Source organism: Maylandia zebra, linkage group LG5 (assembly GCF_041146795.1).
Source record: "Maylandia zebra isolate NMK-2024a linkage group LG5, Mzebra_GT3a, whole genome shotgun sequence".
NCBI lineage: Eukaryota > Metazoa > Chordata > Actinopteri > Cichliformes > Cichlidae > Maylandia > Maylandia zebra.
Genome location: NC_135171.1, coordinates 15,047,563 through 15,069,277, shown reverse-complemented (window position 1 = coordinate 15,069,277; position 21,715 = coordinate 15,047,563). Strand labels below are relative to the sequence as shown.

The window sequence follows — 21,715 nt, the reverse complement described above, 5'->3', positions numbered from 1 at the left end:
AGCCATCCATCGGGATGTTACTTTGACATGCACCATCTATCTAAGAACTGTTGAACACCCTTTCATGGAAACACTATTCCCCGATAGCTGTGGCTAAAGACAATGTACTCTGCCATAAAGCAAAAATGGTTCAGAAATGTTTGGAGGAGTGCAACGCTGACTTTGACAACTCAGTCCAATTGAGCATGTGTGGGATATGGTGGAGAAAAAATTCAAATCCATCTAACATCTTGGTATCAGATACCATAGCACGTCTTCAGGGGTGTATTGGAGCACATGTCCCAGCAGGTCAAGGCTCTTTGGCAGTAAAAGGCAGGCCAACACAATATTAGGCAGGTGGTCATAATGCTATGCCCAATCAGTAAAGCTGTTGCTGGCATGTCCACGCTGGTTTGTGCCTTTGTTGTAAAAATGCTTCTTGCCACTGAATCTCATATTTTTGGAAGGCCTGTTTGTTTTCCCTTAAATGGTGCCACATTTCTAACGAAAATGCATTTGTGGTTTGAGCAGCAGCATTCAGTATGTGGAAGGATCCATTGAAAACTTGCCAAATCTTCCCTGCCAAACAGCTTGCTCTGCTATTGACTCCTGTTAGGTGTTGTTTATTGAAATGGATGAAGAAACAAGACATACTGGCAATTAAACAATTTATTCATTTAACAAAATTTCAGTAGCATATGGAAGGCTGAGTGAGGAAACGATTGTGGTGTCGTCTTCTTTGGGCGCCCACTTCAAAGCCTCTTCTTGACAGGTGCCGACTCCAGGTGTTGACAAACGAGTCAATAGCAGAATAAGAGAAGAAATGGCAAGTTTTTCATGGGCATAACACATACTCAACTCTGCTGCTCAACCCATAAATACAATTTCCTTACAAGGGAAATAAACAGGCTTTCCAGTAGTATAAGATTTATTGCCAAGAAGCATTGTTAAACCAAAGAATAGACCAAACACACCTGTCCTTACCTTTTGTGCTAGGTTTATTACACTTTAAGTTTGCAACTTCCTGTTCCATAGGAATATAACCAGAATACAACCATTTGGCAGTGAGCCGAGTCCCCTGGAGTTGTATTCAATGGCAAAGATTGACAACATGTTGTTATCTGTTGCTGTCTGATTCAATTTGCATTTATAAACTAGACAGCAATTATTTGCAAACCTTGAACAATCAGAGTCATTTCAGTCAATCCATGTCAGACAGTAAAAGGTTGCCTCCTGTCAAGTGACCTGTACAATTGTCTTGCAATAAGGAGTGGTTGTGAGTGTGCAACACCCTCAAGCAGTAGGAAAGCATTTGAAACTTTTTGGTAACTAATCAGTAGAGGAATGTTAAAAATAAAATGCAACTTTGTCAAGCTAAGTAGGTGGAGCCTACAGTGGAGCCAATTTAATGTCATTTTGCTCAGCTAACATGTCAGCATTGTGGCGCATGAGATGATTTGTCTTGTCCTCCTCTTCCCCAGCTTCTGAAAATTTTTAAGGACACATTGCACACAGACTTCAGCCAATATCTCTAGAAATATCTCACATGCAAAAACACTATTTCATGCCTGTCAAGCTGTTATTTTTGACATCTTTCATAGATTTAACAAAAGAAATTGGATTTAATTACTTCCATATTGTGCCAGGCTGCTGGCAACAAAGCGCATAGATATATAATTTGTTACATTTTTCTTTAGCAAGACGGCCAGCGTCACTAGACACAAGACTCCCTTGAGTTAGATGCTTTTTTTTTTTTAATAGTCGAATGACTCACCGGTCAGTGCAAAGTAGCTTAATGAACCAAAAAAACAACAACACTTCCCTAAAAACTGTTAGGTACAAGGACTGGACTAATTTAAATGAAAACCTAGCAAGTCTCCAAAGAAAAACGTCTGAAGGTAAATAAAGAAAATAAAGAAATTCTTAAAAAAAAAAACCAAAAAAAAAAACCCCACAACAACAACAACAACAACAACAACAACAACCCACAAACAAAACTCAACACTGTAGTGAATTGGAGTTGATTAGGCTGGACAACAAACAAGACAGTTGAATGGTTTTAATCTTTATTTACAATCATTTTACTATACATAATGCACTGTGCAGCTTTTTTTTGTTTTAGTACCTTTAGTACTACCTTTAGTATCTTTAAAACAGAAACAATACAATCTCAGTTGTTTGATAAAAGACAATGAAAATTAAAATCTTTATAGCAGTCAAAAAAAAAAACCCAAAACAAAAAACAGCAACACAAAGATTGCGAGATGAATATAATTACACCGATGAACTGTGTGAATCAAATAAGTGGAGTAAAGGAGGACCACACTGGCCATAACTCAATGGTAAAGCTGCAAGACAAGTATAGAGAAATGTTTGAATAGTGAATATTTAAAAAAAAAATATTAGTTGCATACAGAAATACAATATTTAACATGATGAGAAAGAATCTGAGAACATATGACAAGTGAAAAAAAAAAAAGCAAATATCCAAACTTGTTCACCTTGTTTTAGGCTACATCTACACAGGTATTTTGGCAAGTGTGGCTTTTTCTATGCATTTTTGTCTTTTGAATCCATGAAAACAGACTCTCTGAAAAACTCTCTTTTTGGATCTCTTTCACCTACCGGATTGTGACACAGAATCTAAGATCTTCTGAAACTAAGGGTGGTTCAGGGAAGATTTGACTCATTAGATCATCACTCACTCTCAATAATACTCTAATTCCTACAAATTATTTGGGGTCCCCCCCCCACACACACACACACACCTCTGTAATACATGTAGACACAAATAGTAATTATCTTCTGTTGGTTTCCGAGCATTACTGTGTAGTAACATTCACCTGTCCAAGGCTATAGTTTACGATTTCTGCAGGGTAGTGTTTTTATATCCGTGTTCCTGAAAATGTGACACCATTTCCTCAGATTTCATTTCAAATCCCCTTTACTGGTCAGCGTCTTCTGACTCATTGAAATTTACCAAAAGGGAAAATTTTTGTAAGCCACTTCAGATGAAAGCTGTTGGCATGTACTAGAACTCTCTATTGGTAACACATGTATGTCACTTTGTGATCTTTAATGATTTTGCAGCCCAATAAATATATTCTCACCTGGCTATACTCCAAAGACAGTTTATATTGTAATTGAGGTTATTTAAAAAGATATGAAAAGTTTATCACCATATCACCAGTGTACCATTCCCACTGAACAATAGGTTTAAGAAAAAGAAAACAACAACATTCACTGGTGGAATATTCCATTCACCATAAGGTGGTAGCTTGCGACTGGTGTAACACCATATCTGGACCGCCCTACTAGGGGCATACCACTAGAAACGATTCTGTGTTCATGGACTTTTATTCTCTGATGAAGGCGTGTGTACTGAAACAGCTTTGTGTATTTACATACAAATAAAGGCTGGAATTTGTTTGGGGTTTTTTTTAGAAAGGGAGTGATTTATTTTTAATTATTTTTTTAGTTGGGGGAGTTTCACTGAGATATAGTTCAAAATGTACTTGGGGAAAAAGTGTCCATGTGGATGTAGGCACGCAAGCTTAATTCATGTCATTAGTAACATCTGTGTTCACCCTGCTCATATCAAAACAGCTGCTCTCAAATATGTCCATTACAAACAAAAAGAATAAGCTTAAGAGACAACTGGTTCAACAACAATGCTTCTGTACATGTACAGGGTCAGCAAGGGGACAATGAATCATGCTTTTGTTTTCTTTAAGCTACAGGGAAAAAAAGTACCTGACATTTAATTTATCATGCCAAGAACATGGGAGGAGATTTTATTTTGTGGGTTTCAACTATTACACTGTCCTATACGCCACAGTGAGATGTCATTCAAGTAAAACCTAGTAGAGGTCTAATCAACTAAATTAAGCCAAACATCTGTTTGAGTATAAAATGAGTTTATATCAACTAATTTCCAAGTTCATTAAAGGAAAGGAGAAAAAAATGACAACTTGACTATTTCAAAAATAAGTAACAATTGATTGATTATAATGCCGGCAATTCACACATCTTTAGGAAAGAGCTCATTTCTGACACTTTTTCACATAATCATTCTTTGGTTTACAACCCAGGACTTGTGACCTTAGCTGAGGACAGGAATGGAGATCAACTGATGATACTGATCCATCTGCCAGTTTCCCATTCCACTCCATCTTCACTCATGTACAAGACCCTGAGATACTTGAACATCTCTATTTGGAGCAGCAACTTGTTCCAAAGCTAGAGCAGGCACGCAACCTGCTTGTGGCTAAGAATCAGAACTTGAGGTGCCAATTCTCCTCCCAGTTGCGTCATAGCCACAATCCACAAATTCTATGTGGCATTAGCATGCATCATCCAAGACAGCTACATAACTTACAGACATTTAGGGTAAATCGTATCCACCTCAAGAGCCCTGCCACCAAGTATTAAATTTAATTACCTCCAAAACCTTGCTCCCTTGTGTTTTACCAGTCAAAATAATAATAAAATATCCAGTCTATTCCATCCCATCCACATTAAACTGGTTGCACTGCCCAAATATGCATCAAAGTTACTCCAGTCCCATCAAACTATGGATCAACTTCACTCACTAGCTCAGGCTCCTTACCTGCTAGACATTTCATGTACCTCTAGCTTGTTTTGGGACTTAGCTAATGCTGCTATTTTATGTAATGCATTTCAAGACTCAAAGATTCCTCAGACAAGTGAAAAGAAAGACTGTAACCACAAAAAAGCAAAAATGATATTGGACGCATCGAGAGCAGTTCTATTAAAAAAAACAACAACAAAAAAAACCTATCACTCAGTGTATGGTGCTTTGTCTTGACAATGGTGTCAAAGCATGTATGTAGAGTAAATCAAACATGGGAAAGATTTTGAATTGAAAAGGTTGCGGGATAGTGTGGCAGGTCTGAATGAAATTCAGTACACTATTGCTTTTCATGTGGTAAAAATGGTTCAAGCTAAAAAAAAAGAGGGCTGGTAAGTGTATACACGTAGGCCAAGTGAGACTTAACAAATGAAAGATAAAGTGATAAAACAGAAGGAATTAAAATAGCGATTATGCCATCACTGCACACTCAGTGTACTTACCTGAAAGAAACTTACGAAACAATTTCTGCTGTACATGTAATTTATTTTTTCCTAGAAGGTTCTACATTTAGAACTTGCATAATTTCATCTTGGACAGCCACTACATAAAAATCCATTATTTGCTATATCAGTGTTTCCCAACCTTTTGGAGCCACGGCACATATTTCATTTTAGAAAAATCACACAGGTCAGATCGACTACTTTTCTTTTCAGATATTTATCGATTGCTATTCTCACAGCATGACTATTATGTAATTTCTTCTTGGTTTTCTTCTGTTTTACTGGCAGTTAGCAACCCATTTAATTACAGCAGGTAGTTGTACTGCCCTCTAGTGGAAGAAAATATAATTGTTCTGCCCGCTGATTGCTTAGAGCAGCGGTCCCCAACCGTTTTTGCGCCATGGACCGGTTTATGCCCGACAATATTTTCAAGGACCGGCCTTTAAGGTGTCGCGGATAAATACAACAAAATAAAACTAGCTTTGAAAGGTACCGAAAAAAAGAAGATTTATTCATAACACACGTGAAAAGACTCAGGAAAACAGAGTTAACAATAAAAACGATAACAAAATAACGCTGAAAACCGATAAAAACCCTGAAAACCATACATTTCACACCTGAGCCTCAAGTTTCGCGGCCCGGTACCAAACGACTCTCGGACCGGTACCGGTCCAAGGCCCGGGGGTTGGGGACCGCTGGCTTAGAGTACTAATCAGATGGAATCAGATCATCTTCCACAGCACACCTATGTGCCGCAGCACAGTAGTTGGAAAACACTGTGCTATATAAAGCATTAAGTTTCAATGAAAGATGTATTTTTTGGTGACATATCCAACAACAAAATAGTTAAGATAATTTAACCTTTACTGCCAACAATTTCAATTAACAGAGTGTGCTGGACAGTGCAGTCTCTCTTTACTTTAGTGCTTAAAACTCTTTGCCACTTTGAAGATGTGTCCAAAAGACAATACAATGTCAACAGATTGATAAAAAAAAAGACACTCTGTGAAAATTAAAATGTCCACAGTATAGTTATTTAAAAAACAAAAACAAAAACAAAAAAAAACTAAGAACACTGTCCCACCTTTCCTATTCATCCAAGCAAAGAGATGAACATGACCACACCCATGAACTGTGTGAAGAGGATGAGTGGAGTGAAGAAGGACCACACTGGCCATAATGCAATGTTAAAGCTGCAAGACAAATAATTGAGAAATGTTTGAGTATTGATCATTTGTAAAATATTAGTTGAATACAGATGCTCCCTGTTACAAAAAGATGTGAGAGGACAGGCAACAGAGCTGTTTCTCTATCAGATTCAGCTCCTCTGCCCCTTCATCATATACAGGCATTTTATTTTATTTTAGGTTTTAAACACCACATGCTATCAGTTGCTATAATGCAATATATCTGTCTTTAATAATAATAATAATAATAATAATAATAATAATAATAATAATAATAATCATCATCATCATCATCATCATCATCACCATTATCATCTTTTGAGAATAAAGAAGTATGGGATAAATAAAGTATTATGATCTTTAATTTTTTTTTGCACTCACAAACAAACAAAAAACTACTAAATAAATACTGTGCTGTATGCATTGTGGCAAAGTATTGAATCACCTCTTTTTTTCCTATTGAATCACATTTCTTTCTGTTTTTTCCTAAGGAAGCAACACGGTTTAAAAATGCTCCAGAGCAACATCTTTATGCATGCTCAATCATAGAGGTAAGGAAATCCCAAAAAGTTGATTCTGTTCATCTGGACGTGGTGTTTTCAGTGGGAGAAATGATTTGTCACTCATCCAAATGACTTCTTCAGTCTCAGCTGACTGCAGCTTTCCCCAACCCCAACCATTTGCATAATGAGTGAAAATACAACTGGACAAGTGGGTGAAAAATCTGTCTGACAGACAACTCACCCAAGCAGAGAAAAACATCCTTGCGAAAGGGTAGAGCTTTGCTGTGATACCGACACAAATATGGCTAGTGGAACCGATCACAGCCATAGAAACAGCAATTTGAAACAACAACATTGAAGATGTGGAAGCAGAGCAACTGCGGACAAAGGTTTCAGCCTGTCTAAACAATGCAAAGCTTTGAGGAGCATGGAGGAGAGCAAAGCACTCACATCCCTTAGTAATGACGAAAACAATATCATTCTTCCGGCAGACAAAGGTAGGTGCACAGTTTTGCTAAGCCAGAAAGACTATCATGAGAACATTTTGCCACAGTGACAAAAATACTTATGAGCCCCTGAAACGAGACCCAGGACGTGGTTACAGGAAGATGGTGTCTGAAGTAGTTAGAACAAGACAATGCCATTGACCAGACCTCATACCACAGGATATACCCAGGGGAAGCTACACCAAGTCCATGTGGTTTGCTAAAGATGCATAAACAGGGTGTACCTTTAAGACCAATTGTCTTTATGATCAACTCAGTCACCTATAACATCTCGGTTCTGGATTCGATCCTCAACCCGTTAGTAGGCACCTCTAAACACCACATCAAGAACACCTTGGATTTTGTTGAGAGATGTCATTATGTAGGCAGATGAAACCATGGTCTCGTACGATGTTACATCTCTCTTCACTTGCATCCCAGTCACTGAAGCAGTGGAGGTAGTTTGTAAGCGATTACAAGATGACCCCAACCTCAGCACCAGAACCAATCTCAGCACCGACCAGCTAGAGTAGGGCGATATGGCCAAAAATATTTATCACGATATATATTTGAAAATTTGCGATAATGATATAACTGACTTTACTAGTGCCAAAAAAAAAAAAAAAAAACATTCATGTATTGTCACTTAAACAAGCAGCTGTTTTTATGTGCATTAAAGCTATATAAATCCAGTGTGTAACCACTGAGAGCTAAAACTCAGGTGAGATTTCAAAGCTGTGCCGGTGATTGGACATCAGCCGCTGATCAAGTGGGTTCGCCTATAAAGTGCTCTGTAGGGAAAAAGCTCCAGCAGCTCTGCGCTCTGGAAAAAAACTGTATTTACTTATCTTTTGCAGAAAAATGCGCCAACATTGCGTTATATCGAACAACGACTGCCCAGCTAAACTGTGACTATCACCAGGTAACGTGTTTCTTGAATTAGCAGCAGGTGTTAAACAGCTGACATGTGAGGAGGGGGATGCATGCAGGTAAACTGAGGGCTTGTTGAACTGACTGATCGCTGGTGTCGTGAGAAAAATGTCAGCTCGTTCTGTATGTTACAGAAGCACAGAGACACAAGACCAGGCGGAAAGAGACGATCGTTCGGTGAAAATGAGAATCTGCAGATGCAACATGTGGAACACGGAGAGTGGAATATGTAAACAAACCGGTTAATGTAAAAAACAAACAAACAAACAAAATACAGTTACGATGGAACACCGGGGCTGTGAGCTCGGTGCACTCTGTCAGCTGACCGTTAGCAGAGCTAGTGACATCTCTGAAAACATGTCCTATGTTGACAACCTGACCAGACATGTAAAGATTAGGCCATGACATTCGCGGCTAAAACACTATTAAAAAAGTGTAGTTGGTGACAGAAAAATGGGGTATTTTAAAACTTTACACCACCACCATTGCTGCCTGAGATTTGAAATGCATTCTGGGATACCTGGCTGCCCCAAGTCCACACAAGCAATCGATTATCTAGGATCAACCTGTCTTGACTTACTTTGCACGGCAACCAAGAAAATGTTAGAGAAGCTGCAGTGGCAGCGTTAAACATTTGTTTAATTATATATTTCCAATTTTAATTAATTATTGCCACATTTAATTAATTATTTAATGGTGTATTTAATTATAAAACAGTGGGAACACCATCCCCACAGATACAGCGGCCAGGGAAGCTGAAGAACATATCGAGAATGCCCTGGACATTTATCAAAGCTGGGAAGACACCTAAAGGAAGCTCCAGGCAATCCAGGAGAGAAGAAGGACAAGAGCTTCCTCAGGAAAACCCCGTAGTGATCCCTTATGTGTCAGGAATATCAGAACAGCTGAGACGCATTTTCTCCTAACACCAGAAACACACTGCGTCACAAATTGGTCCACCCCAAGGATCGGATGTCCCGACACAGAGCAGTATAGTGTACGCTGTTAAGTGCCAGGAGGATAACCATGATTTATACATTGGGAAAACCAAACAACCTCTGGCTAAGCGGATGGCACAACACAGAAAAGTCAGGCCAGGAGTCTACTCACACCTACAGGCCAGTGACCACTCTTTCAATGATCCTCGACAGGGAGGAACACTGGTTTGAGCAGGGGGTCAAGGAGACCATTTACTTGAAAAGGGAAAGACCATCTCTTAATTGAGGAGGTGGACTATGGGTGCATCTTTCACCATCTTACAATGCTGTGACTGCAGCCGTTTCCCAACTCTCTGTGAATGGTACTCATAGCAACCACTGATCAATGGGCTTTGATCAATGGTTGTTGATTAGTGGTGATGAAAATTTGGATATTAATGATCAAGAAAGTGACCTCACGCCCATTGTTCGTCAGTGGTGCTAGTTTCAGTTATTGTGCAAATGTACTGTTTAAAAGGATGGCGAAACCTGCAGTCACCTGAGACTAAAGAAGTCACTTGGATGAATCAACTTTTTGGGGCTCTTGATCAATAGTTCTCAAGGTTCTCTGAAGGCCTTTCAAAGCTTTTCTTTGGACATTAGCTGCTTTTTCACTCAACTATTAGTCCAGTCCTTGTACCTGTCCATTTTCAAAGGATTTTGTTTTTGTTGTTTCTTGTCCACTTAACACTGACCTATGAATCATTGAAGCATAAAAAAGCACCCAAGTCAAGGGATGACCCAGTGTTGTGTCTACATATAACAGACAACTTAAAGAAAAAAACAAAACAAAAGCAGCCTGTCACAAAAAACACACAATTTATTTCTACTTCCTTCACTGGCCCTAGCTGTCAGGAAGGCATTCTCAAGGAAGAAAAATAGAGAGAGAGAGAAAAAAAAAAGCTGATTTATCCCAAATTAGACATGAACTGAAATGAAATATGTGGTAAGAGGTCTTATGGAACGATTAATCCAAATTTCAAATTTCTTGTTCAAATCATCACTTTCATGGTCAGAAGAGGTACAAAAATGAGTACCTACAGCCATTTGTAAAACTCGGTGAGGCTCTGGCATGGTTTGAGGCTACATTTCAGCCAATGGTGCTGGAAATTGTGTCGAAAATGATGGAATTATGAATGCAGAAAAACACTGGCAGATTTTGATCCACCATGCAATATGAACTGAAAGATGACTGACAGCTTTATTTTTCAGCATAACAATGATCCCAAACACACTGCCAATGAAGTAAAAACTTAACTGGATAGAGAAACCAAAAGTGCAACATTATCAGTTAGTGTTGTGCGATATGACCAAAAATCTCCTGATATAACCCATCTGTATTTATATAGCGCTGAAAAGCGCTATATAAATACAGGCCATTTACAGGCCATTTACCATCTGTTATCCCGATAATGACACATATCACAATATAGTACATTTTCTGTAGATTTTGTGATTATATGTGTTGATTATATAAACAGAAGTAATATTTCTTGTTACATTTAAATTAAATCAAAAGTGAAACAAATATGACCCTCACATGGCGTTAACCACATGGCGTATTGACACAAACTAGATGACCCGTTGCACTCATGAAAGCGCTTCCCTGAGCCCTCCAGCTATCATTACTGTCCCTGTATGGTTGTCAAGAAACTAACCTCTGCAGACACTGACTGCAGAGTGTTCGGTTTCGGATGCAGTGCACCATTAAACTCTTACAAGGATGTGTTGTTCGGCTCACCCACATATCTGTTGTTCCAGCGTAGTATGCTACGTTGCTGATTTCCTCCAATACTTACCCGACACTCGTAATATAAAACAGGCAAATCGACTCGTGGTGAAGTGTTTTCGGCTGGGAGTTATGTACCTGGAATTGAATGTTTTGACCAGTGCACAAAATCATATAACGAGCTCCTAAATTTTTTTTGGCTGGTTCTTGTGTGGTGCCAATGAAAGAATATTTCAGTTAATACTGTGTTTTGTGATAGAGTATAAATATGAAACAATAAGCGTTTCGATATCATCCTCTAATATAATTCATCATATCGCACAGCCCAACTTTCAGTCATAGATTGGCCTCCCCAGTGCCCAGATCTCAACATTATTGAAGCAGTGTGGGATCATTTTGCCAGAGAATGGAACAAAAGTCAGCCAACATCCAAAGAAGAGCTTTAAATGTCCTTCAAGAAGCCTGGAGAACTATTCCTGAAGACTACTTAAATAAATGGTAAGAAGATTTGCCTAAGGGAGTTCAGACAGTGTTAAAAAATAAAAATGGTTATACAAATTCATTATACCATATTGATATTACCATATATACACACGATATAGATTTTCCAGCTTTTGAGAACTGTACAAACTCTATTTTTGCCTTATATACTGCATTGCATATTGCAAATATGCAAGACAATATATAAAGAAAATAATTTGCTGCCCCTACTTTCAATTTCCCTAGAAAATTATAAAGAAATGAGGGTTGGTTCAACATCTTTTTTGCACAGTAGTATACACACAAACACCTGCAAGAAAATGTCTAAACCTGCTCCATTCCACTTTCACAAATAGCCTTGATTAAATACCAATATTTGTTTTTAACCTGCTATCAAAATGGCTGCCATTAAACAAGTCAATTATTACATATTTTAAATTGTGCTGAAATGCTAGGCACTTTTTACTGTTCATAACATTACACACATACTTTTAGATCAGTTTGAGTCAATAGAGGCTAGCTTTAGCAGCTTTCATTCCCTACAGATTAAGATCCACTTTGATTACAGTACATGCCACAGTAACATTTAAATCTTACTGGACAGTCAGTTGCCTACCATTATCTCTTACTATATACCCAAAAGAATATAAAATTGTTTATGCAAAAACATTTAAAGAAGAAAAGTACTATAGCCTTTGCTATACATGTTGTTGGCATATAAACCTATGGCTGCATTTTTTGTGTGAAAACAATGCTTTGGAGTTAACTTGTAATTACGCAGGATATGTCCCGTTTTACCTGCATGATGCAGCGATAAATGCTGCAGTGGTGATTGGAGGAATGGCAGGGTACTCTTGGTCATAGTGCTGGATGCCTTTGTACCACTCCAAGTACACAATGCAAAATGTGGCCAGAGACAAGCAGATCCCCAGGAGTAACAGACCAACGCTGAACCACCAACTGGCAAAACAGGTTAAAATGAGGATCAGTGTCAACATCTAAAGCTAGTCTATTCAAACAGAGAACATGCTGCATCATGAAAACATTCGCACGAGTATCATATAATCACAATGTCATTGAAAGAGAAGAAAAAAAAAACAAAAACAAAAAAAACACCTCTTGGGTTTTGATTTTCAAGCACCTTTCATAACGACAAAGTAGTGCTTGGTGATACAGTTAAAAAATAAAGAAAGAAAATGTAATGTTAAAAAAAAGGTATTCCTTTATAACACCAACACTACAATTATGTAAGTAATATAAAAAAAATTTTAAACTGAAATACTGATTTGACAAAAATTATGTGAAATATATTAAAAAAAAACAATGTGCACAGAGGAGGTGACGCCTTTAAGAAGATAATCCGTCACTTCTTATTGTGGGATGTTTTCTGTTATTGCAGTTATCAGCATCTAGCTATGATTAAGTTACAAAAGTATCTGAGTATGGCATTTGGTGGAATTGGTGCACCCCAGAAAAGAAAAGAAAAGAAAGACTCTTTTTATACAAGGGTATTGTGCTAATCTGCATCTCCTTATCACTGCATCATTAGAGTGCAGAGTAGAGAACAGTCACTCTATATGAGATAAGCTACAGTAAAGACATTAACAGCAGAAAATATACAAGCTAATGTCTGTGTGCACATGCACCAGCTAGTGAACCAAACAGCAGTACTGTTCTATAGTCCAGGCAAAATGCAACAACTAAGCGGACAGTAACCTGCTTAGCTAATAGAACTCATGTTGAGTATCATCACAAATTATGCATTTTCCACAAAATGCAATGAAATATACTGATGTTGATGATATTCAGAAAGAACTACAGCAAACACTTTAAAAGAACAATGTTTACTGTGATTATCTGAGAAATTTTAATAATAGTATAACGCGGAATGAGTGAGCAACAAAGCACATTCACCTTTTTATATCATCATTTTCCATGATGTGTCGGAGGAAGTCCACGTAGTATGTCACAACTACCGAAGCCACAATCCAGAAAACAGAGTGTTTATTGATGCGAGGGAGTGGTTTGACCTCTTTTTCCTCTTGACCTGAAAGATAAAAAAAAAACAAAAACAAACAAACACAAAAGCACAAAAATTATTTGCATTAACTCAAGCCCTTTTTAAGAGCATACTTAATTACAGGACACCTCAGAAGAACAGACCGTACACTGTTACGATGTTTTACTATAAATTAGATGCTAAGTAAAGTTATTATATTAAACACCCTGCATTACTCAAAGAAAACTGAAGTTATAGCACCAGATGACATAAATCAAATCTAAGATTTGTCTCATCAGAAGGCATACGACAAATCTCTGTTGTACAAATTCCAGCCTTTAACATTTAAGCAGCTTCTGAGGCAAAACTGATAGGTTTCCTTCAGACAATCTTCCCTCTCAGAGGGCTATTAATCTCTATAATTTAATGGTTGATTAAACGTATCAGAGATTGTTGTTGGCTGCTGAAGTGGCTTAGCGTGCTACTCCACTATACAAAGAGTTCACTATGAACTTGACGCCCTAGATAAGTAGCTGCTGTACATCTTAATCAAAGTTAAGCCTAATGGTTCATCCTTCATGTAACATTGGCATAGTACTATAATACATTATCTTGCCATAGAGACCCAGTGATGATAAGCAGGTATGGGTGTCATATACACAAAGCCATTCATAAGAAATCTCAATCTCGGTTATCTTACAGTTTACACTAGCAAAGGCACGACCCTTGAATTGATAACTGTGTAGGGGTAGAGTGTCCCCTGTATTATGTTGCTGAGCTGACACAGAGTTTCTTCACAGTCTCACAGTCAAAACAATCAAGAATTGGTGGATTTCTGCCAGCTAAGGCCTCAGAGTTGGACAAGTGTCGGTTGTACAAGCTGCCTACAAGACACCATTACAATAAAAAGGCTGCAGTCACAATGACCAGCCGCTGTGTTACAGCTGAGGGAGTCTGCGTTTAATTACCTGTAGCTTAATACCACAACACCGGGACGAAGTAATGAAAAGAAAGAAAAACGTTAAATGGTTTAAAGAAAGACCAAAAAAAAGAAAGAAAGGTTACTTTTCTATCAACCTCTGCTCGGGTCAGCAGCTGTACCTGTGGCAGACAACCACCATTTGTACTCAAGTGACAGTTTGACACCTTTAAAGTCACAGACCGGGGTTAACTCTGTGGATAACAGTGACGGTGCTTCCAGCGTAAATGGTTCGTTCAGAAGAAGAAGACGAAGAAGAAATATTAGTTCAAACTGGCTAATAACGTTAGCCAGCATACATTTTCTAAACCTTACTCTTTTCATCTTCGGTACCCGAATCTGCTGGTCGCATAAGCAATTCTGCATCTCTTCTAAATCGATTCCGTAAGTTTGCAAGTTCACTGTCGTTCAGCATTTTACTGACGCTACCATTAACTTAACATGAACATTAAATGTTAGCTAGCTGTGTATCAGAAGGCACTTCCTGTGACACACTGAGTCGCTTTTTTATGACGCACTTGAACGAGACGGTTGTAGTTTTAAAACCCATTCTATAATAAAATGATAAGAATAACTAAATGTTTAATCATTTGACTTTAAAGCGATTATAAAATAGCTGAAGTAAAACGTAAAAACAGAATACTTTCTGAAAGGTTAACGTCAGGTATATATTCAATTGGATCTTTCTAAGATAGAATGCTTAATTTAAAGTATTCTCAGTCTCTTCAATCTTTTAACTCAAGTGACAGATACGACTGTTTTTTCTTATATCTTTACACGTATAAAAATAGAATTTGGCAAAGAGGAATGGGCCGTTCAGAAATTTTCTGTCGTTTTAAAAAGAATATCTATAAAAAACATTTTGTGCCCGTCTTTTATTAAGGAGCAGCTGGAAAGGTAGAGCAACAACCAAACTGGACCACTGGTCTGGAAAGAAATGCACGTCTAGTGTAACTGAGGATTAAGGGGAGGGTGGTCTGATGGGGTACTTCTGATGCCAACCCTCATAACATTTGCAGAATACATAGTCGCTGGCTTTACTCCAAGCCTAATCTTGAATGTGAATGTATACATTTACATAGCTCTGGCAGCAATCTGACACTTCTCTTATTGTTGCTTGTAATTGTGAGCCCTAAATTTTTTCTGTTGAGACTTGAGACAGATTTTTTTTAATATACTTAATGGTTTGTCTATCACCCAGTTTAGCAGCTATAAATCCCAGAGTCCAGCTTTTTGTTGGAATGTTTTTATTATTTTTGTAATATATGACGATTGGACTGACATGTTGCTAAAATTCTAATTATTTAAATCACATAACTGCACAACTCCTGCATTTCGTCATCTTTAGGGAAAATGAAATGACTCCTCTTATTAAAATACCTCACTGAAATAAAACTGTGTAACAGTGCTTAACTTCGTATAGATGTGACACTTACAGTGGGGCAAAAAAGTATTTAGTCAGCCACCAATTGTGCAAGTTCCCCCACCTAAAATGATGACAGAGGTCAGTAATTTGCACCAGAGGTACACTTCAACTGTGAGAGACAGAATGTGGGAAAAAAAAAAAAAGAAAAGAAAAAAAATCCATGAATCCACATGGTAGGATTTGTAAAGAATTTATTCGTAAATCAGGGTGGAAAATAAGTATTTGGTCAATAACAAAAATACAACTCAATACTTTGTAACATAACCTTTGTTGGCAATAACAGAGGTCAAACGTTTACTATAGGTCTTTACCAGGTTTGCACACACAGTAGCTGGTATTTTGGCCCATTCCTCCATGCAGATCTTCTCGAGAGCAGTGATGTTTTGGGGCTGTCGCCGAGCAACACGGACTTTCAACTCCCGCCACAGATTTTCTATGGGATTGAGGTCTGGAGACTGGCTAGGCCACTCCAGGACTTTCAAATGCTTCTTACGGAGCCACTCCTTTGTTGCCCGGGCGGTGTGTTTTGGATCATTGTCATGTTGGAAGACCCAGCCTCGTTTCATCTTCAAAGTTCTCACTGATGGAAGGAGGTTTTGGCTCAAAATCTCACGATACATGGCCCCATTCATTCTGTCCTTAACACGGATCAGTCGTCCTGTCCCCTTGGCAGAAAAACAGCCCCATAGCATGATGTTTCCACCCCCATGCTTCACAGTAGGTATGGTGTTCTTGGGATGCAACTCAGTATTCTTCTTCCTCCAAACACGACGAGTTGAGTTTATACCAAAAAGTTCTACTTTGGTTTCATCTGACCACATGACATTCTCCCAATCCTCTGCTGTATCATCCATGTGCTCTCTGGCAAACTTCAGACGGGCCTGGACATGCACTGGCTTCAGCAGCGGAACACATCTGGCACTGCGGGATTTGATTCCCTGCCGTTGTAGTGTGTTACTGATGGTGACCTTTGTTACTTTGGTCCCAGCTCTCTGCAGGTCATTCACCAGGTCCCCCCCGTGTGGTTCTGGGATCTTTGCTCACCGTTCTCATGATCATTTTGACCCCACGGGATGAGATCTTGCGTGGAGCCCCAGATCGAGGGAGATTATCAGTGGTCTTGTATGTCTTCCATTTTCTGATGATTGCTCCCACAGTTGATTTTTTCACACCAAGCTGCTTGCCTATTGTAGATTCACTCTTCCCAGTCTGGTGCAGGTCTACAATACTTTTCCTGGTGTCCTTCGAAAGCTCTTTGGTCTTGGCCATGGCGGAGTTTGGAGTCTGACTGTTTGAGGCTGTGGACAGGTGTCTTTTATACAGATGATGAGTTCAAACAGGTGCCATTCATACAGGTAACGAGTGGGGGACAGAAGACGTTACAGGTCTGTGAGAGCCAGAGATTTTCCTTGTTTGAGGTGACCAAATACTTATTTTCCACCCTAATTTACGAATAAATTCTTTACAAATCCTACCATGTGAATTCATAGATTTTTTTTTCACATTCTGTCTCTCACAGTTGAAGTGTACCTCTGGTGCAAATTACTGACCTCTGTCATCATTTTAAGTGGGGGAACTTGCACAATCGGTGGCTGACTAAACTTTTTTGCCCCACTGTATATCACAATTTTATGAACCAAAAATAAATAAGTTTTTAAAAAAAAAACTCTTGAGCCACCCAATCTATCTGAAGAGGCCAATCCATGACTGATAGTGTTTCACTGATTTTTGTTTTTTTCTTTCCCGGTCTGCTTTTACTGCATTGGCAGTGTGTCTGGGATCATTTTCATGCTGCAAAATTAAACCTTTTCTAATCAGATACTTTCCAAATTGTACTGCCTGGTGGATCAAAATCTGATGGTACTATTCTATGCTCTTCAATCCAATAATTTTAAACGATCTCCAAACAAGGCTGGCTGAAATGGAGCTCCAAATCATGACAGAGCCGTTTAGTGACCATTTGTGATGAGGCTTCAACAAAAACTACAAGGCCAGATGCATCTTTTCGCTCCTGTGTCAAGTCTTTGCTGGTTTTCACATCTGCAACAGATGCCATTTTCTTTTCTATTCCAGTATATTAAAATCCTTCAGCTACATCGCACACCATGTCAATCTATGCCAACTTTTCTTTTTGGCAAACACTTTATTCATGCAAAAATGTTATTTTGTCTTTGAAACCTTGTTATTTTCTGCATTTTGTAGATCACATAACCAGGAATGGATTATATTGGGTTTTTCTGGTCAGCCTGCTGATTACAAAGTCCCCAAAGACACAATATAAAAATCGGTTGTTTTTTAAGCTGCCTGTGCAGGCACAACATCTGGAAATTCCTTGAGTTAGGTAGCTTTTCTACGCTTGAATAATTCATAGATCAGTGAAAGAAAATGGAGAGCTATACAGACTAGACTGAAAATAAGTGAAATGCAGTGAATGTCCAAAGAAAAACTAAAACTGTAAGAACTATTGCTCAAGACCACTTAAAAAAAATATTTTTTTGAGGAAGTCTGGCTCTTTGTAAGTAAAATATAAATAACAACATTTTACACAGAGCTGTACGTTTCATAATTTCACTTTGATACCAACGGCATGTTATTAATCATATACAGCAGATTAAGGCTTGAATGAATGCATTTGTTTTGCAGTGAAGATGTAGTTTCAGCATTCTGGGGGGTCTGGATTAAATCAACAGAATTAAGTTCAGCTGAGCCCAGGTAGACTAGAAAACATCATTTTAATACTACCAAACTTCAGTTACAGCTTGACTAAAGCCCAAAGTATGTAATATACAATTACAAGGTAAGCAGTGTGATGAATGAGCATCAGTGTTAAACCTGCTGGGATTAGCTGAGCTTCATAAAGCTGGGCAGATTTCCTCCTGTTTGTGTGTGCGTCTGTGTGTCTGCGTGTGCGTACAGGGTAAAGAGACTGCTCATTCTAGTCGTGCAAAATCAGACAGCATTAAAACTTCACCTGAGGCTGACACCAAGCGTCTTGCCTCTATGGGGCTTCTGTATCCCTGGCCAAGTGAGCCCCGTTCGGGGTGCCGAGGAATGTGCATTAACTTCGTCCCGTGTGAGAGTCTAATTCACCTCAGGTGCACCTCTCCCGTTACCCTTCCCCCACTCGAACATCCAATCCCACAGATAAGGTGCCATTTCCCAGCCTTACCGCGAGCTTGGAATGCGTAACAGAGCAGCCATCTATCACAATTGTCATACATTAAACAGTACTAAAATTTTTAAGTCAAACAGGAACCGGACACTTAAATCGGTGGTAAAAGCATTTTATCTTCAACATCATGTCAACTGTATTAAAAGACAACAATAAGACAATGATGGCTTTGAAATTTAAAAAAAATCTATGCAATATGTCAAAAGGAGTCTACTTTACAAGTCTAACTCTATCTTTCAAAACTCTAAGCTTTGGATTTTTGTTGATCTTGTTGTTGAAAAGTGCTAGCACTTCTTCCTCCTTCTTAAAATTCCTATCACCAGTGTAGGAATAGTAGGCAGCCAAAATCTGAAAAACATGAGCAAGCTTTTACTTTAGTGTTAATAAAAGATTATAGATCTTTGAAACTTTAAGAGTTTGATATACAAATAATGTGTGAATGTGTGTGTGAATGGGTGGATGACTGAATGTGTAACGCGCTTTGGGGTCCTGAGGGACTAGTAAAGCGCTATACAAATACAGGCCATTTACCATAAACAACTACATCCTCATTTCATATAGCAATGAAAACACTTCATGGCTCACCTTCTTTCTGAGTTTTTTCACTGACATTTCCTGGTCAGGTGACTCTCTCAGTACTGCCTTGATGTTCCCCTTCCAGTTAAATTTACCTGATGAGAAACAGAAATCAGCTTTCAGTACAGACACTAATCACCAAGGGTCACTTTCTCACTCTGAACAAAAGAGGCAACACTGACCTCTGCTGCCTAATCACTGACTAATCATTTAATAAAGGAGGGCAATCTTAGTCATTGCTAGCTCCACCGTACCTTTAGTAGCAGCTCGATCCTCAGTCTCCTCTTGATCATCAGCATCCTCAGTTTCTTCATCAACTGGAAAAGGATGATAACAGAGTTATCTAATAAATGTTGAAATACACACACACTTAAAAAAAAACAAAAAAACATAAATCTGACCAGACTTCACAAAGCTGCTGATGTAAACATCCCCAATGCTTGAGTGTTAGAGAATACCTAAACTCAGTTTAACCATGACAGTAACAGATAATGTCTAGCACTTCAGAAATCTTGACTCACCCTTTGTTTTCTTGCTTGATGTCTCATTTTCAGTGCCATAGCTGTTATCATCATCACTGGGTTCTTCAGAGAGCTGTTTTCTCTTTCTGTCCTTTTTCTTTTTGTCCACCATTTCTTTCTCCAGCTCTTGTGCGACTGTATTTTCAGCACCTTTTGTAGCTTTCCCATTCTTCTGCTGTCGGGCCTCTTTGCGTTCCCGTTTGTTCAGTTTTTTCTTCTTCTCTCCCTCATCACTTGGGTGGCCATTCGGCTCTTCTTTTCCATTAGTGTGTACTTTGACTTCAGCCTCTGTCTGCTGAGCTGGCTGTGGGGGCTCTGAAGCCTGTCAGACAGTGGCAGTTAAAGACAATCACTACAGCTATTGTAAACATGCTAGACTCTTTATTTTTATGGCAGACTTGATGTTAAAAGGAGCAGTTTGCTTCCACTCATTTCCTGGTAACATTCAAATTTAATAAGCACACATTCACAGAAAAAACTAAAAACATGAGAGCTAACAAGCCTAACTTACGTTATCAGCTGCAGCAAGTATATTCCACACTTCCTCCTGCAGACTGGGGTTTGGTATTTTGAGACTATTTTTCATCCAGTTCTGATGGGAAAAGAAAAATGTGACAGTGAATCAACATTAACGTGAAAACTGATTACTTTGTACAGTTTTAAGTAATACTAACCTGAAACTTAGCCTTCTTTCTCGGTACGTTATCGTAAGTACTGACTTGCTGGAGGACATCTCTTAGCTTTGCACTGACTCCAGGTTTGTTCATGGCTTCATGGACTTTCTTCAGTAAAAGGACATAAAGGCAGAACAGTTGGCTTTCCTAAGTGATCCAAAAGCTTTACAGAGTTTTTCTTTTTCTTCCCTGAATCTTACCTGGATCCACTGCTGCTGTTTCACATCTCCTTTGTTTGTTTTCGCCTCGTAGCCTTTGCCTCCATACTTCTGATCTTCACTGATGCATTTAATGTGGGTTTTGTAGTCATCGCCCCTAGTAGACAAACACACACAAATCGTTAGCACCGAGGCTGATCTAGCGCCTGTTAGCCTGGGCTAGCAGTAAACAGTCATTAATTACCAGAAGTCTTTTCCACAGTCAATACAGGACAGGACCTGGCAGCCCCGGCAGATATTTACATGTTTATCAACCTGAGCTTTTTTCAGGGACTCCCCACAAGCGTTGCAGGTGAAAAACACCATATTCAAAGACTCTCTTGTTTGGCTAGAGTGCAGCGATAACGGTCAAAACTGAACCGGCCTAGACTCTGCGGCACCGACCTATAAACCGGAGTCGGTTAAACTCTCATGCGAAAGCTGAACGCATGTGACAGCGCTGATACGAGCTAACGTTAGCCAAAGAACGGCGGCAGACCCGGGTCCCCTAAAACTGTAAAACACTACAAAATCAAACCCTCTCCTGGGAAAAGTGGAGGTCAAAACGGTGTGAGCCGACGGATTAAATCAGTTGCCTCAAAATCGTATTTGAGCGCAAACGTTAAGCGGATTCGTTATATTCCAAACTTTTCCAAACACACATTAGGGTACCACTACCCGTACCGGAAACCTGATCGGTACCACGCATGTGCGAAAGGCTACTACTTCCGCTCGAAGCATTTTACGATAGCTACGGAATATATGTTAAGATGTTAACAATAATAAGTATCTTTTAAAATGTTTTCA

General features: G+C 38.8%; 2 protein-coding genes across 4 annotated transcripts; both read right to left on the bottom strand.

The window, feature by feature from the left end:
• Positions 1-647: 647 nt before the first annotated feature.
• Positions 648-14,835, bottom strand: tmem128 (transmembrane protein 128). 3 transcript variants are annotated; one of them, XM_004545270.4, is made up of 5 exons: positions 14,658-14,835; positions 13,279-13,411; positions 12,163-12,324; positions 6,158-6,266; positions 2,029-2,327 (listed from the first exon to the last, which is right to left on the bottom strand). In XM_004545270.4, exons 1-4 carry the CDS (start codon positions 14,755-14,757, stop codon positions 6,167-6,169), a joined length of 495 nt encoding a protein of 164 aa, XP_004545327.1. In that variant the 5' UTR covers positions 14,758-14,835; the 3' UTR covers positions 2,029-2,327; positions 6,158-6,166. The 3 variants fall into 3 exon arrangements, with proteins under 3 accessions (XP_076739955.1, XP_004545327.1, XP_076739954.1); XM_076883840.1 differs by lacking the exons at positions 2,029-2,327; positions 6,158-6,266 and adding an exon at positions 648-1,463; XM_076883839.1 differs by having other exon boundaries at positions 2,029-6,266.
• A 4,201-nt stretch (positions 14,836-19,036) lies between these two features.
• lyar (Ly1 antibody reactive homolog (mouse)) lies at positions 19,037-21,649 on the bottom strand. Its single transcript, XM_012917457.4, has 8 exons — positions 21,114-21,649; positions 20,912-21,026; positions 20,712-20,819; positions 20,549-20,629; positions 20,038-20,359; positions 19,771-19,833; positions 19,526-19,611; positions 19,037-19,288 (listed from the first exon to the last, which is right to left on the bottom strand). Exons 1-8 carry the CDS (start codon positions 21,233-21,235, stop codon positions 19,151-19,153), a joined length of 1,035 nt encoding a protein of 344 aa, XP_012772911.1. The 5' UTR covers positions 21,236-21,649; the 3' UTR covers positions 19,037-19,150.
• Between the last annotated feature and the right edge of the window lie 66 nt (positions 21,650-21,715).